The sequence below is a fragment of the Trachurus japonicus genome, chromosome 19 (genome assembly GCF_045865225.1).
Source record: "Trachurus japonicus isolate A0001 chromosome 19, Traja_1.0".
Taxonomy (NCBI): Eukaryota; Metazoa; Chordata; class Actinopteri; order Carangiformes; family Carangidae; genus Trachurus; species Trachurus japonicus.
In genome coordinates, this window is record NC_140925.1 from 3,147,124 (window position 1) to 3,161,852 (window position 14,729).

At 44.6% G+C, this 14,729-nt stretch overlaps 1 protein-coding gene across 1 annotated transcript in view; it reads right to left on the reverse strand.

The window, feature by feature from the left end:
• The window catches only part of aatkb (apoptosis-associated tyrosine kinase b), an 80,388-nt gene that overhangs the window by 9,346 nt on the left and 56,313 nt on the right, over positions 1 to 14,729 (reverse strand). Inside the window, exons 8-16 of the mRNA XM_085761265.1 lie at positions 13,659 to 13,743; positions 12,811 to 12,932; positions 11,312 to 11,461; positions 9,582 to 10,011; positions 8,255 to 8,650; positions 7,033 to 7,377; positions 5,810 to 6,141; positions 4,510 to 4,905; positions 3,497 to 3,716 (exon numbers count right to left, since the gene is read on the reverse strand). Coding sequence (XP_085617391.1) covers positions 3,497 to 3,716; positions 4,510 to 4,905; positions 5,810 to 6,141; positions 7,033 to 7,377; positions 8,255 to 8,650; positions 9,582 to 10,011; positions 11,312 to 11,461; positions 12,811 to 12,932; positions 13,659 to 13,743 — 2,476 coding nt within the window. The remainder of the gene's footprint in view (positions 1 to 3,496; positions 3,717 to 4,509; positions 4,906 to 5,809; positions 6,142 to 7,032; positions 7,378 to 8,254; positions 8,651 to 9,581; positions 10,012 to 11,311; positions 11,462 to 12,810; positions 12,933 to 13,658; positions 13,744 to 14,729) is intronic.

The window sequence follows — 14,729 nt, forward strand, 5'->3', positions numbered from 1 at the left end:
GGTTGGACAACTCTGGGATGAAAGGGCGCATGACGTCTGTCCGACCTCCCATTTCTCCGACTTAAGTAGCTCTAACCCTTAACCTTACCCTAAACCTAACCTTAACACTGTAGAATATTGGGTAGTCGGAAAAATGAGCCGTCGGACTTTTGGGCAGTCGGACTGATGTATGCTCCCTGGGATGAAACCCTATGAAATGAGATAGGTAGACAGCAATTTTTTCGGTTTATAATTTTTCTATATGGTTAAAATGTGCCTGGGATATCTGCAATAGCGACTCACGATATCCGGAACGTATTCCCGGAGTCATTTTTATCCCATTCCCTAAACCCAAGACATCAATAAACATACATACTGTAACATATTACTTTAACCTTCAAAGTTATCTAGCAAACGTAACGTTACCGTTGCTAATGTCTTTAGAACTTTGTGAAGTTTTACAGGGAGAAACAGGAGATCGGTGGAGATTACGCGTTAGGCAAGGCAAGGCAATTTTATTTGTATAGCCCGTTTTCACAAACAGTTTGTCTCAAAGGGCTTTACATAGCATCATTACAACATCCTCTGTCCTTAGACCCTCACATCGACTGAGGAAAAACTCCATAGAAAACCCTTTTAACATGGAAAAATCAGAGCTAGTAGCTAACGTTAGCTAGCATCGTTAGCTAGCTAGCGAGTGACCAAAACAATGATTTTTGCCCACTTTTCGGAAGAGTCATGTAATGCCCATTCAATCTCTCTTTAGCCACGTCTGTCTTCTATCACAGACACCATTTTTCTGATATATAAGTTAATTCAAATTTTCCTTACAAGCAATTTAAACAGGGTTGCCAACTTTTGGTCCTGGGCTGGAGTGAGATTCTGTTGGCAGGGGGGGGGGGGGGGGGGGGTGGGGGTTGTCTATAATAATAATAGTTATGTTTATTGTAGTTTTTCTCTCTGTCTCTCTCTCTCTCTCTTTCTCACTCACACACACTCTCTCTCTCTCTCACACACACACACACACACACACACATTATACCTGCAAACTGAGGAGGCTAGAGGTGTAATAGGTGACAAAATACGTATATCCCTCTAGGGGGGTCTGGGGGCATCCCCCCAGGAAAAAATTGTGATTTTAACATGTATTTGAAGCATTCTGGTGTACTCTGAGAAGAAAATAAAGGGAAAACACAACATTTGCTTCAGATAAGAGGGAAAAAAAGCAGATCTGTGGTTCCTATCATTGTATGGCTGGAGTGTATGAAACTGGTCTAGTGGGGAGCTCTGGCTTTTGGCCTGGACCAGCCTATTGAGCCTATTAATATATGGGGGTCCGCTCGCTATTCAGACATCCCGCTACTCCGACATGTCACTATTCAGACATCCCGCTATTACGACATCCCTCTATCTAGACATGCCGGTAGTCCGACACTTTTTGATACCGCTATTCCGACACGTCTTTTTTTTTTTTTTTTTTTTACACAGCTGTGATACCCAGGCGCGTCTCTCTCTCTCTTTTCTTTTCAGCATGTCTATCACTGGTTTGATGAGGGAGTGATGTTCTTAATCTCAACAACTCAACTATCAAGTCGCAAACAAAACTGACACACATGATAAACAAACAGAACTATGCTGCAGTTTGTTTGTCAAGTTAACCTGTGACCTTCAGCACCACGGACAGCGGAGAGCTGCGTCTGTGAGCGTCTGGGCTCTGGGCTCAGGGCCTGGGGCCTCATTTATCAAAACTGTAAGTAAGCAGTGTAAAACTGCTGCTACTAAATGTTTTGCTTAGGCCTACGGTGAAAAGACACCCAAAATATTTACACCTTTTTCAGATCTATCAAACTGTGCGTGCACAACTCTGCACCTCAACTTTGATAACTGGATCCAAGAATGGTGAGCAATTGCGCACGTGAACACACCTCCGTCCCCGGAATGCCTACACAACCATATGGTCAGCACGTGCATATTAATTAGCCATGTGCTCTGTGGAGCGACAACAAAGTGACAACGAAGACAACGGGCGGAGGGAGGGGGAAAGAAAGCGAGATACATGGCATCGGGCAATAAATCAGGCAAAAACCTCCCAAATCTCAACAAAAGGGAGCAGAAAAAAGAATAATCTTATGTAATCTGCCCCTTTATTCCAGACAATCTTTTTTTTCTTCTTTTACCTATGTTAAAACAATGTAAAGCAGCAGGATAAACTCAGGTGACAGAATAATAACAGTCTCAGTAGCTGCAGATCAGTGTGCGCTGCTGTGTGCTGTGTGTTTTTAAACTTGGAGGGTTTGTTTTTTCTTCTCTAATAGGCCTATATATTTGTGTATGAGAAACAGTGTCTCAGATGAAAAAATAAAAATAAATCAGAAGGACACGTCTGACTATAACGTAATCAATCAATGTCGGAAAAGCGGAATGTTTGAAAAATAGTAAAGTGCCGCTACTCCGACAATGAAAAAAAAAATGTCGGAATAGTGGGACGCTTAAAAAATAATGTTAATGCCGCTATTCCGACAATTAGAAGTCAATGTCGAAATAGCGGCATGTCTGAATAGCAGCATGTAACCTAATATATGAAAGGACAGAACAGACATGTCCAGTGATTTTCAGTCTTCTACTACAGCCTGATGATACAAGTCAGGTCCTGAAATGTGTGTTTCTCTTCTGTAATAAACATTCTACATACCCATTCGGAGTTTGCAGGTATGGCCCACGTGCATGCACAGTTGCGCACACAAGTACACAGACGTACACACACACACACACACACACACACACACCTGTTGCTGCGCTGTCTCTCTCTCCTCTGCTCTCTGGACTGAGCTGCCTGGCTGTACTTTTGTGCTACCCAGTCTGCATCTTGATTTTATAGTTTTCAACGGACTGGCCCAACCAGCCCGACCGCAGGCGTCAGTTCGAGCCGCGTTCAGTCCGAAAACATAACTCGGTCAGGTCAGGTTGTGTCTCGGGCTTCGCTCTCTCCCTCTTTTTTTTGGCCATCGGATTCGGACCAAGTCGGGTCCAGGCTTCAGCACCGTGCCGCTGTTGGTGGACAACTCCCCGTCCTACTGTGCTGTGATCACAGGCTTGAGCAGCCGTCCAATCGACACGCGGATAAGCATCGCGCACACCAACCAGACAGCCTATTGATGAGTGCCAAGCTTGCTTTAATTTTTTTTTTTTTTTTTTTTTTTGCCAAATCGCTTGATTTTGGCGTGAGAATTGTTTGAGTGGCGTGAGAGCGTGAGACAGGACCTAAAAGCGTGTGACACACGCCAGATGCGTGAGAGTTGGCAACCCTGATTTAAATCTGCCTAATTTTCAATGGTTTCCAATGGGAGTTAAGTTAACCCTTCCGTGACCATTGCTTAACCTAGCAACAGTAACCGTGGAGGGCGGGACTTGACAAAGGGTCAATTGTGTCTTGTGTGTTGTGTAACTATTTTGCTTCTGTGCTGCCGTCTTGGCCACTAGGTCACTCTTAGGAAAGAGGTTTTAAATCTTTTTTTACCTGGTTAAATAAAGGATATTGATTGATTGATTGATCATCCGTCTTCTCCTCGCACGGGGAGTCGTCGGCCGTCAGCTCCACGTCCTGCTGCTCGCCGCCGCCGCGCTCCTCGGGCTTCGACACCGCCGGGGTGCGTTTGGGGACGATGGGACCTCCCGGCGCCGGGGACAAGTTGATCATCTCCTCGTTGCTCGTTGGGATGTCGGTGGTGATCTTGTCTCTGACAGAGGTGGACAGTAACAGAGTAAATTTACTGGAGTACTGTACTTAAGTAGATTTGTACTTTACTTGAGTATTAGATTTCTTTGGTACTTATTACTCTTACTTGAATACATTTCCAAGACAAATATTTTTACTTTTACTTGAGTTTTTTTTTTACTCGAATTTCTAGGAAGGCTGAAAAGAACTCGTTACTTTCAGGTCTGCTCTTTTTTTTCTTTTTTTTCCTAAAATCCTATTGGACACGAGCTGTGTTTGTCAAAGAAGGAAACCCTAACCCCTAAAAGCAGCACATCAGTGCAGCTGCTTTCAAAGCCCACACTTGTTAATGGGCCCATTTTCGATAAATCTATGGTTTTGTCTCTATGGTTATTTTGTTATTATTAGTGGTGGTGGAAATGCTGGGCGAGTCGACCAGCGTTTCTTTACTTTCGGTTTCGTGGCGAGTCATGAGAATAACGCAGCTGAATCTCCGTTTATGGTGGGAACTACGACGGTATGTGATCGTCTTCCAACCTCTGACTTTAATTCTTGATGAATGAAAACTTGAGTCTGTCTTGCGCCGGTCAAAGAATTTCACGGTGCGGAGGCTCATAAATGTAGTGTGAACACACTTCGCTTTAACTAAACTCCTCATTGTCCCTTTAAAGTAAATTTAAAAGCATGTACTTTTGGATACTTAAGTACCTTTAAAAGCAAGTACTTTTTTACTCTTACTGGAGTAACATGTCGACTGAGCTAATTTTACTTGTAATGGAGTAAATTTTGACCAGTAGTAGTATTTGTACTCTTACTCAAGTACTGGGGCCGACGAGTACTCCGTCCATCTCTGGTCTCTGACGACGTAGCCGCCGCCGTGGCCGTTGTTCCGGACCAGCAGGCCGGTCAGCGGGTCGATGAAGTGCGAGTGGCAGCAGTCTCCGGACGACGACGACGCCGGCGGCACCGGAGCGTCGGCCTCGTGGCACAGGTAGATGTAGGCGCTGCAGGGGTCAGAGGTCGGCAGCACGGCGTGGTGGTGTTTGCTCAGGCCGAGGCAGACGCTGTTGTCTTTGAGCGGCGGCGGCTGCGGCTCCAGGTAGTCGAGGGGTTTGGGCAGCGAGCGGAACGCCAGGCTGTGCTCCTCCGGCCACGAGTCCTCGATGTCGGTGCTGGGCATGGTGTAGTGGAAGTCCACGTAGGAGTCCTGCCTGCAAATGCAACAAACTTTGAAATTAAAGGGATTTTAAAGGCATTTTTTAAAAGTGGGGTTGTATGATCTACAAATATCCCCTAAGTACTTTAATTGCAGTAGAAGACTCTCTGCACTCCTCCCGTTAGCAACGCCAGCCCATAATAGCCCTGCCCAGAGATTTACAACATAGTACAGTGTTGTGAATGGACCCAAAGAAACGGCCTATTTTCACGGCCTAAAAGAGGTTTTACCTGAAAAAAAATACACAGTTCCATTGTTCACTATAATATAATTTTTTTTCCAGCCCTTCAAAGTGCAGGAAAAACGCAGTTTTTATTTGGACCTAACCAACTGCTGATCGGCGGGCGCTAACCCTGGGCGGAGGGATACGTGAGTTGGTTAGGTCCAAATAAAAACTGCGTTTTTCATAGGCCGTTTCTTTGGGTATTATTTATACTACTTTGCCATGGGAATAAGTTGTACACTGCAAAAAATCAAATATCTTACCAAGAATATTTGTCTCATTTCTAGTCAAAACAAATCTCATTATACTCATCACATAAAAAGTAGCTTATTTTTAGACACTTTTTACTTCTTTCAAGCAGATTTTCACTTGAAATAAGTAGAAAAATCTAATAGTTTTTCTTTCTTATTACAAGCACAAAGAACTTGCTTTCACTGGCAGATTTTTCTACTTATTTCAAGTGAAAATGTGTTTGAAACAACTGAAAACTGTCTAAAAACAAGTTAATTTTTGGGTGATGAGTCTTATTTTAAGTGGAAAGAGATTAGTTTTGACTAAAATTGAGACATTTTGACAAGAAATAAGACAAATATTCTTGGAAAGATTTTGAGTTTTTGCAGTGCATATTTGAAAACTTCAAAATAAAGTATTCCACAAAAATAAAAAGGAGTCCTGCCTGCAGCTGTGGCTTGCCCGTCGCTGGCCGCTGCTGCTGCTGTGGCGGTGTTTGGATGGCCACGTGTTGCAGCTGTGCCTCTCGATGAATATGTCCTCCTCGTCTTCCTCCTCCTCCGACTCGGTGTCCCGCCGGTGTCCGATGAAGAGCGCCCCCTCCGTCTCCATGTTGATGCTGACGGAGTGGCTGTGGTGCCGCGTCGTGTGGCTCGGCATCGTCTTCCTCAGCGAGCCCATCATGTCGTAGTAGCCGCCGCTCACGTTCTTCCCGATGATGGACGTCTGCACGGTGTCGTCTAGGTACGTGTCTCTGTAGTCCGGCTGCTGCTGCTGCTGTTTTAAAAAAAATATATATATATATTATTTATTTAGCACAAACAATATCATATAAAAAAACAACAACATGAACAATCAACATTACTGGGATGTGCAAAGGGGAGGTATGAAACCCAGGAGGGCTTATATGAAAACCCTCACCCAACACACTGCAAAAAGTCAAAATCTTTCCAAGAATATTTGTCTAATTTCTTGTCAAAACTAATCTCTTTCCACTTCAAATAAGACTCATCACCAAAAAATTAACTTTTTTTAGACAGTTTTCACTTGTTTCAAACAAATTTTCACTTGAAATAAGTAGAAAAATCTGCCAGTGAAAGCAAGTTTTCTGTGCTTGCAATAAGAAAGAAAAACTTGCTCCACTATCAGATTTTTCTACTTATTTCAAGTGAAAATATGCTTGAAAGAAGTAAAATGTGTCTAAAAACAAGCTACTTTTTATGTGATGAGTCTTATTTTAGGTATAATTAAATTTGTTTTAACTAGAAATTACATTTTTGACTGGAAATAGGACAAATATTCTTGGTAAGATTTTGAGTTTTTGCAGTGCATATTCAAAGATCAAATTTGTTACGGTTTAAAAACAATAACGTAGGAAAATAATTGAACAATAATGAAAAATAAGTAGAAAAGTTTGTACAAAGTAGCAAAATGGCAAACCTGTTTCCTTTGAAAAAGTCTGCAAAAAAGTGTTTCAGTATGGCTTCTTGAAAGTCATGTGATAAATTAAAGCATTGTTATTGGTTCTCTAAGGTCTCTTCTCTTTTTTAAAGTATTACAGCATTAAATGGGATGAATTGTGGAGATGTGACAGGCCAAAAAGTGGTATGTTGCCTGGTGGCAACATGGTACCATAGAGGGTAAAGTTTTTGAAACAGTGGACCTGACCTGCTGTTGGAGGAGCGAGGGGGGGCTGAGCACGGACGGAGAGACCCCCAGCGGGTTCTCCAGCTCGCCCAGCGCCTGACGGAGGCTCCGGGACCCCCAGCTCTCCTGGAGGTGGTGGTGGCGGTCGCCGCCGCTAGAGGAGGAGCGCTCGCTGCCGATCAGGTAGCGGTCGATGCCCAGAGGCGGCGAGTGCTCGTAGTAGTAGCCTCCGTCTCGGTCCTTGTAGGACACGTAGTGGCTGGACTCCCAGGGCCGCAGCGGGCTGCCATCCGACACCGGGCCCAGCAGAGGCTCCATGGTCAGAGAGATGGCCGGGCTCGAGTCGTTGGAGTCGTACACGTCGGCCTGATTACACACAAATATAAAACATCTGTCAAATAGTATACAAGATCATGCAGGGCTCAGCTCATCCTCCACTATCCAGTTTTACGCTAACATTTTTTTTTCGTGTCTTGCCTCGCTCCCGTGTCCAAGACAAGCAGATAGACACCATCCTTTCGACTGTGCGTGCAGTAACAAGGGAGATAGAGCCGTATCGCCTGTAATTAGCTTAGCTCAAACACTGGAAGTGTATGGGTAGTGTTAGCCTGCCTCCACCTAAAGTCATCAGAGAAACTCTTCAGCAACTCTAAACGGAAACCGGCGGGCTGATCTTCGTCTCAGAGCTGACAAAACTCTCCGGTAAGGCATCTTGAGCGGTCAAATGCCGGTAACGGGACCAGATCGGTCAAAACGGAGGGTTCAAGCAAAGATGCTTTATTTTGGTTCAAGCTAGCTACATCGAGGGTAGGTTAGCTTCCTATTTCAAAGTAAAAGCACAAATTCTATCATCATGGTTTTCTGTATGTAAAGGGCAACGGGTGTTTTATTTTGTGAAAGTAACCAGAAGTGCGTTGGTCACAACGGCTAGCTTGAGTAGCGCCGAATTCGTCCGAACAAAATTGTAAACAGCTGGTATTTAGACAAATTAACGACACACTGCTGATCTAAACAGCTACTTTCTCGCCTAAACATGTTTGAAATGTCGATAAAGTGATATAGAGTTTAGAGCTAAAATGAAATCAGCTTCTGACTGCTGGTTTCAGCTCGGGTAGGAGGCAGGCTAACACTACCCATACACTTCCAGTGTTTGAGCTAAGCTAATTACGGGCGATACGGGCTCTTTTTATACAATGTTTATGTGCATTGTCCCATTTCAAATAAACTAAACTAACTAACTCACCTTGTGGATGTCGGCCGACCAGTACGGGCCGATGATGGTCTTGGCCTGCGACGGGCAGGCCATGCACTCTCCCGAGTCGGCGCTCCCGGTGAGGAAGCTGCCGCTGCTTCCCGGGTAGTCGGGGCTGTAGGAGCACATGGTGTAGTCCTGATCCATGATGTTACAGTCCACCGGCTCCTCGATGCGGATGTAGTACTCGCTGCCGACCGACGGGCTGTGGGCGCTGAGGACGGGCAGGACGCCGGGGGCGTGGTGGAGCTGGAGTTTGGGCTGGTAGTAGGACGGAGAAACGGCGTGGTCGAGGCTCTCCAGAGGACAGCCCCCCACAATGCCCCCCGGGGGGTAAAACGCCTCCTGACAGCGATGGTTGTTGACGGACGAGTCCTGCGCTCTGGCCTGTGGGGTATATTGATGACGTGTTGATGAAAAGAAGGGATCACCGCCGACACGTCTTCACTTGCATTCAAAAAGATTGGAGTATCTCTGGTGCCAATGTGAGATCTCTCTCTACTGGCCCAAAGCTCTGACCTTATACTTTTGGGCTACACTGCAAAAAACTCAAAATCTTACCAAGAATATTTGTCTTATTTCTAGTTAAAATATCATTTCTAGTCAAAACAAATCTCATGATACTTAAAATAAGACTCTTCATATTAAAAAGTAGCTTGTTTTTAGACACTTTTTACTTCTTTCAAGTATATTTTCACTTGAAATAAGTAGAAAAATCTATCTGAGAGTGGATCAAGTTTGCAAAAATTCAAAATCTTTCCAAGAATATTTGTCTTATTTCTTGTCAAAATGTCTCAATGTTAGTCAAAACTAATCTCTTCCCACTTGAAATAAGACTCATCACCTAAAAATTCACTTGTTTTTAGATCATTTTCACTTGTTTCAAACTAATTTTCAATTGAAATAAGTAGAAAAATCTGCCAGTGAAAGCAAGTTTTTTGTGCTTGTAATAAGAAAGAAAAACTTGCTCCACTATCAGATTTTTGAAGTGGAAAATTTGCTTGAAAAAAGTAAAAAGTGTCTAAAAACAAGCTACTTTTTTAATGTGATGAGTCTTATTTTAAGTAGAATTAGATTTATTTTGACTAGAAATAGGACAGATATTCTCGGAAAGATTTTGAGCTTTTGCAGTGTAGCCCAAAAGTATAAGGTCAGGGCTTTGGGCCAGTAGAGAGAGATGAGATCTCACATTGGCACCAGAGATACTCCAGGATTCGGCATTTTTTTGTACACTGTTCTTCTTCCTGTACATAAAACAATTCAAGATATTATAAAACAAAAAGAGTTCAGGTGAATAATACAATACAATACACTACACCTGCTCCCACTTGTACTCGAAGTTGAGGCCGTGGCTGGTCTCGGTGACGGTCAGGATGTCGTCGCCGGACTCGGAGTGGTAGCCGTCGACGCCGCCGCCGGCAGCAGAGAACTGCTCCAGGAGAGGAAAAGAGGAGGAGGCGACGGCGGTGGTGGAGGAGGAGGAGGAGGAGGAGGCGTGGTGATGGTGGTGGTGGTGGTGGTGGTGGTGAGGGTCTCGTGACAGCAACGAGGCGGCGTCGCGGTGGTGATGGTGGCCGTGGCCGTTGGTGAAGCCGCCGGCGTTGGGACGCATGGAGTTCCAGCGGCGCTCGAAGTCGTCCTCGGCCTCGCTGGCGCCCTTGGCAACCAGGTAGCTGAGCAGCAGGTGGACTTCCTCCGCGTTGGGCCGCTGCTCCGGCTGCAGCCAGCAGAACTGCATCACCTCGAACCTGAGGAGGCCAGCAGAGACACAGACGGTCGGAGATACGGAATAATGGGAAAGGAAATTCATTGGTTTAAAACCCTCTTGTACGTCCTTCTGGGTCAAATTGACCCAGTCTGTTCCCTTCCTCCATCCTTCCCTCTTTCCCTCCTTTTTTTCTTCCTTCTTTCCGTCCTTCCTTCCGCCCTTCTGCTTCCTTCTTTGACCTGATCTGTTCCCTCCCTCCATCGTTCTTTCCTTCCTTTTTCCCTTCCCCTTTCCTTCCTTCCTTCCTTCTTTATTTCTTCCTTCCTTTTGACCCAGTTGACCCAATCTGTTCCCTCCCTCTATCTTTTTTCCCACCTTTCTCCCTTCCTTCTTTCCATCCTTCCTTCCTCCCTTCTTTCCCTTTCATCCATCCTTCTGCTTCCTTCTTTGACCTAATCTGTTCCCTCCCTCCATCTTTCTTTCCTTCGTTTTCCCCTTCCCCTTTCCTTCCTTCCTTCCCTCCCTTTCTTCTTTCCTTTTTGACCCAACCGACCTGATCTGTTCCCTTCCTCCATCTTTCTTTACTTCCTTTTCCCTTCCTTCTTTCCACAATCCTTTTCCCCTTCCTTCCTTCCTTCCTTCCTTCCTTCTTTCCCTTCGTACTTATTTCTTCCTTCCTTTTGACCCAGTTGACCCAATCTGTTCCCTTCCTCCATCCTTCCCTCTTTCCCTCCTTTCTCTCTTCCTTCTTTCCACAATCCTTTTCCCTTCCTTCTTTCCATCCTTCCTTCCTCCCTTCTTTCCCTTCATCCATCATTCCTTCTTTGACCTTATCTGTTCCCTCCCTCCATCTTTCTTTCCTTCCTTCCCTTTTCCCTTCCCCTTTCCTCCCTTCCTTCCTTCGTTCCCTTCATCCTTACTTCTTCCTTCCTATTTGACCCAATCTGTTCCCTCCCTCCATCTATCTTTCCTTCATTTTTCCCTTCCTTCTTTCCTCCCTTCTTTCCCTTCCTTCCTTCCTTCCTTCCTTCCTTCCTTCCTTCCTTCCTTCCTTCCTTCCTTCCTTCCTTCCTTCCTTCCCTTCGACCTTCCTTCCTCAGGAGGGTTAAGTTGTAATAAGAGGAAAACTTCTCCAGCAGCATCAACATAATAATTAGACTAATGCAGAAAAGGAAATGAGAATCCACTGGTGCTCGAAGGGATTTAATTGTGTTGTTCTGAATTTTCTTGTTTTGTTGTGTTCGTCCTTTTTCCTCGGGGACAGTTAAGCAATTTAAAGATGCCTCTTAATGTGTGTGTGTGTGTGTGTTTATGTGTGTTGATGTGTGTGTGTGTCTTACCAGCGCTCGGCCAGCGGCACTTTGAGCAGCGGTTTGGGAAGTCGCAGCTGCTGCTCCCTCACGGCGTAGGTGAGCACCTGTCGGTCCGAGTAGTGTCTGTAGGGCTGGTTCCCCAACTCAAACAGCTCCCAGATGGTCACGCCCAGAGACCTGACACACACACACACACACACACACACACACACACACACACACACACACACAGAGACAAACACCAACAGTCAGTTGCGTTTTAACTGTTTTAATTGTCTGGATGAGCGAGAAACACCTTAATTTCTTTACTGGTATTAATAAAGTATCTATCTATCTATCTATCTATCTATCTATCTATCTATCTATCTATCTATCTATCTATCTATCTATCTATCTATCTATCGATCTATCTATCTATCTATCTATCTATCTATCTATCTATCTATCTATCTATCCATCCATCCATCCATCCATCCATCCATCCATCCATCCATCCATCCATCCATCCATCCATCCATCCATCCATCCATCCATCCATCCATCCATCTATCACCAGAGTTTCAGTCATTAAAGGTACATTGTGTAACTTCTCCTGTTATCTAATAAAATCGATTATTTCGTATCAAAAGTCTGTTTTTCATTAATCAGTAATCCCCCCCATCAACAAAGTGAAGTGTTCCTTTCAGCTCTGAATTAGCCGTTCATATCATTCATATCTACATGGAGCGGGTAAACTCGGTGCTGGCTGCCATGTGGTGTCGCCATGTTTTTACGTTCAGTTGCACTGATGCTGCATTCACCTGCAGTCGGGCAGACGGCCGTCACTAACGAACCAGATGTCATTTTAGTCACAGAAGTCCAGAGAAAGCTGGTAAAACTACGACATTGCATCACTTGTTTATGCCGTTACGTGCAGCAGCTGTCGTCCGTCTGCCGTCTGCCCAATTTCACGTGAATGCAGCATGAAAAATACCATTGAGTTGCTTGCAATATACAACCGCAACGCTACGATGGGAGGAATTCCTACACAATGTACCTTTAAAAGTGCATTAGTGCTGTTGCCTCCTTCATGTGCAGAAACTTTTCTCTGACCTCACACACATTCAACTCTCTGCTGGTCCGCCCTCGTCCTCGCTTGTAATTTTAGTATCAAGAACTCAACAGAAAATAAACGTTAGAGTTAAAAACAGCTCCTCAAGGGGGATAAAAAAGGCCAATTTGTCTTTGGCATATTTTCATTTTCTGCTCATTTAGAGTTTGGCAGTTTTCCCCTGTGTGTGTTTCCCAGGGAACCAGCGTCAGCCTTTTGGTTGTGACCTTAAAAGCACAAATTATTACAGATAAATGATGATTTAATGGTTCTTATGCCCGAGTTATAGTTTGTTGTTTCTCAAGAGGCAGGAGATTATTAAAGGTGCAAAGAGCATCCTGAACCTGTTTGACACTATGTTGTTAGCTACTGTTTCAAATAGCCACCCAGATGTGCATGCATCTGTCTGTGTGTGTGTGTGTGTGTGTGATCCTACCAGATGTTGCTCTGCTGGGTCTGGTCGGCCACCAGCAGGTTTCCATGCACCTCGTCCACCAGCTCTGGAGCGATCCAGCGCAGCGGCACGAACATCTGATCTGCTGTCACGTAGTAATCGTCCTGACGGGAGGCACAGGGTGAAACGTGTCACTGAGGCATTTTAACATTCAACTAGAAAAAGAAAGGGGGCGGTGCGTGGCGCAGTGGTTAAAGTGGCCGCCCCATCTAGAGGCTACAGTCCTCAACGCAGGCGTCCCCGGTTTGAATCCCGCGTCGGGCAGACCTTTCCTGTATGTCACTCCCCCTCTCTCTGCCTCCCCCTTTCCTGTCTGTCTCACTATGAGCTATCAAATAAAGTCAAAAAAGCCGAAAAAATATACTTAGAAAAAAAAAAAACTAGAAAAAGAAAGCATTCCAGCAGAAAATGCGTGTGAATGCTGAAAGCAGCTGAACGCTATTGCTGAAGCAATGCTGAATGAGCTGAAGAAATTGCTGAAAAAATGTTGAAATAGGCTAATGCTAAAGCTGAAACATACAGTATATATAACTTGTAGTATGAGATGAATGCCTTTTAAAGGTAAACAGCAGTAGAAATGTTAAAGGTAGAAGAAAACATTGAAATCCTGCATGTTTAAGAGTTCAAATCTGCAGCTTACTACCTGACAGGAAGGAAAACTGATGAACCAGCGCTAACTCACACTAACTATGTAATTCAAGTGAATCCTCCAAAATCCAGACTGGTTTATTTACTGAGTTGTTCATCATGTTTTGTAAGAAGTTAAATGAGGGTGAAGAGCAGAAATAATCTGTAAAGGTCGCAAATTGAATAAATTAAATTATATATACCTTGTATTTGTTGTGGGACAGACCGTAGTCTCCGATCTTCACCGAGACATCAGCAGTCAACAGGCAGTTCCTCAAGGCCAGGTCACTGGAGAGGGAGGGGGAGTAAACAGCTGGTTAGTCTCCACATTATTTATAAACATAGTAAACACACTCGGACGTCAAGTTAACACAAAGCCGGAAAATATTTAGAGCTGCTGCATCCACAAACAGCGACTGACGGGGAGAGATGTGATGTAATTCATGTTCCCGGGCGGCTCTGTCCACATCAACATCCTCTCTGTCTCTCTGTCTCTCTGTCTCTCTGTCTCTCTGGAGGTGGAGGAAGAGGAAGAGGACGGAGCTGCTGCAGACTGGAAGCAGCTCCGAGTGTCTCTGGAGACGAGGGGTCGCCGCCTGCAACAAAATCACTGATGCTGGAGTCTCTAAGCTGCACTCAGGCAGCACCAGGATATTGTTCCAGGAAGCTCCCAGTTTACAGATCATGATGGTGTCGACATGTTTTCTATATATTTCAGGGTATATACTGTACAGGAATCTTGAAGTTAATAAATACCTTTTTAAGACTTTTTCAAGACCGTTTCAATATTTTTCAATACCTCACCGACACTGTAACCAAGCTGTAACCATTTACATCAGTGACACTTTTAACTTAAAGCAGAAGTAAGTGGAATATTTGTGTTAATATAAGTCTTAAATAGTTCTATCTTCCGACAGCAATCACTTCTATAGAGTGTTTGGTCTGAAACACGGGTCTGTCAGTCACTCTGCTCTGCTGTAAGCCGAGGAGAAAACTTTCCTTGTATCCTACAACCTTTATCCAATGAGGAGAGAGAACGGCATAAAGGGGCAGTCCTCTCTGTGTGTGCAGCCAAGGGATGCGCGTGAATGTGGTGACGTAGGGACGAGGGCGGGGACTGCTAACTCCATCGGCTGACAGGAAGTTAGCCAAAACCACCGGATCGCTTACTTCTGCTTTAACAGTTTTAGTTTGTGATAAAGACTATAGACGACTATGATACAACAGAATTCTAAATAGGCTGGGGTAATAAATCAAAGGCAAAGTTTATCAAA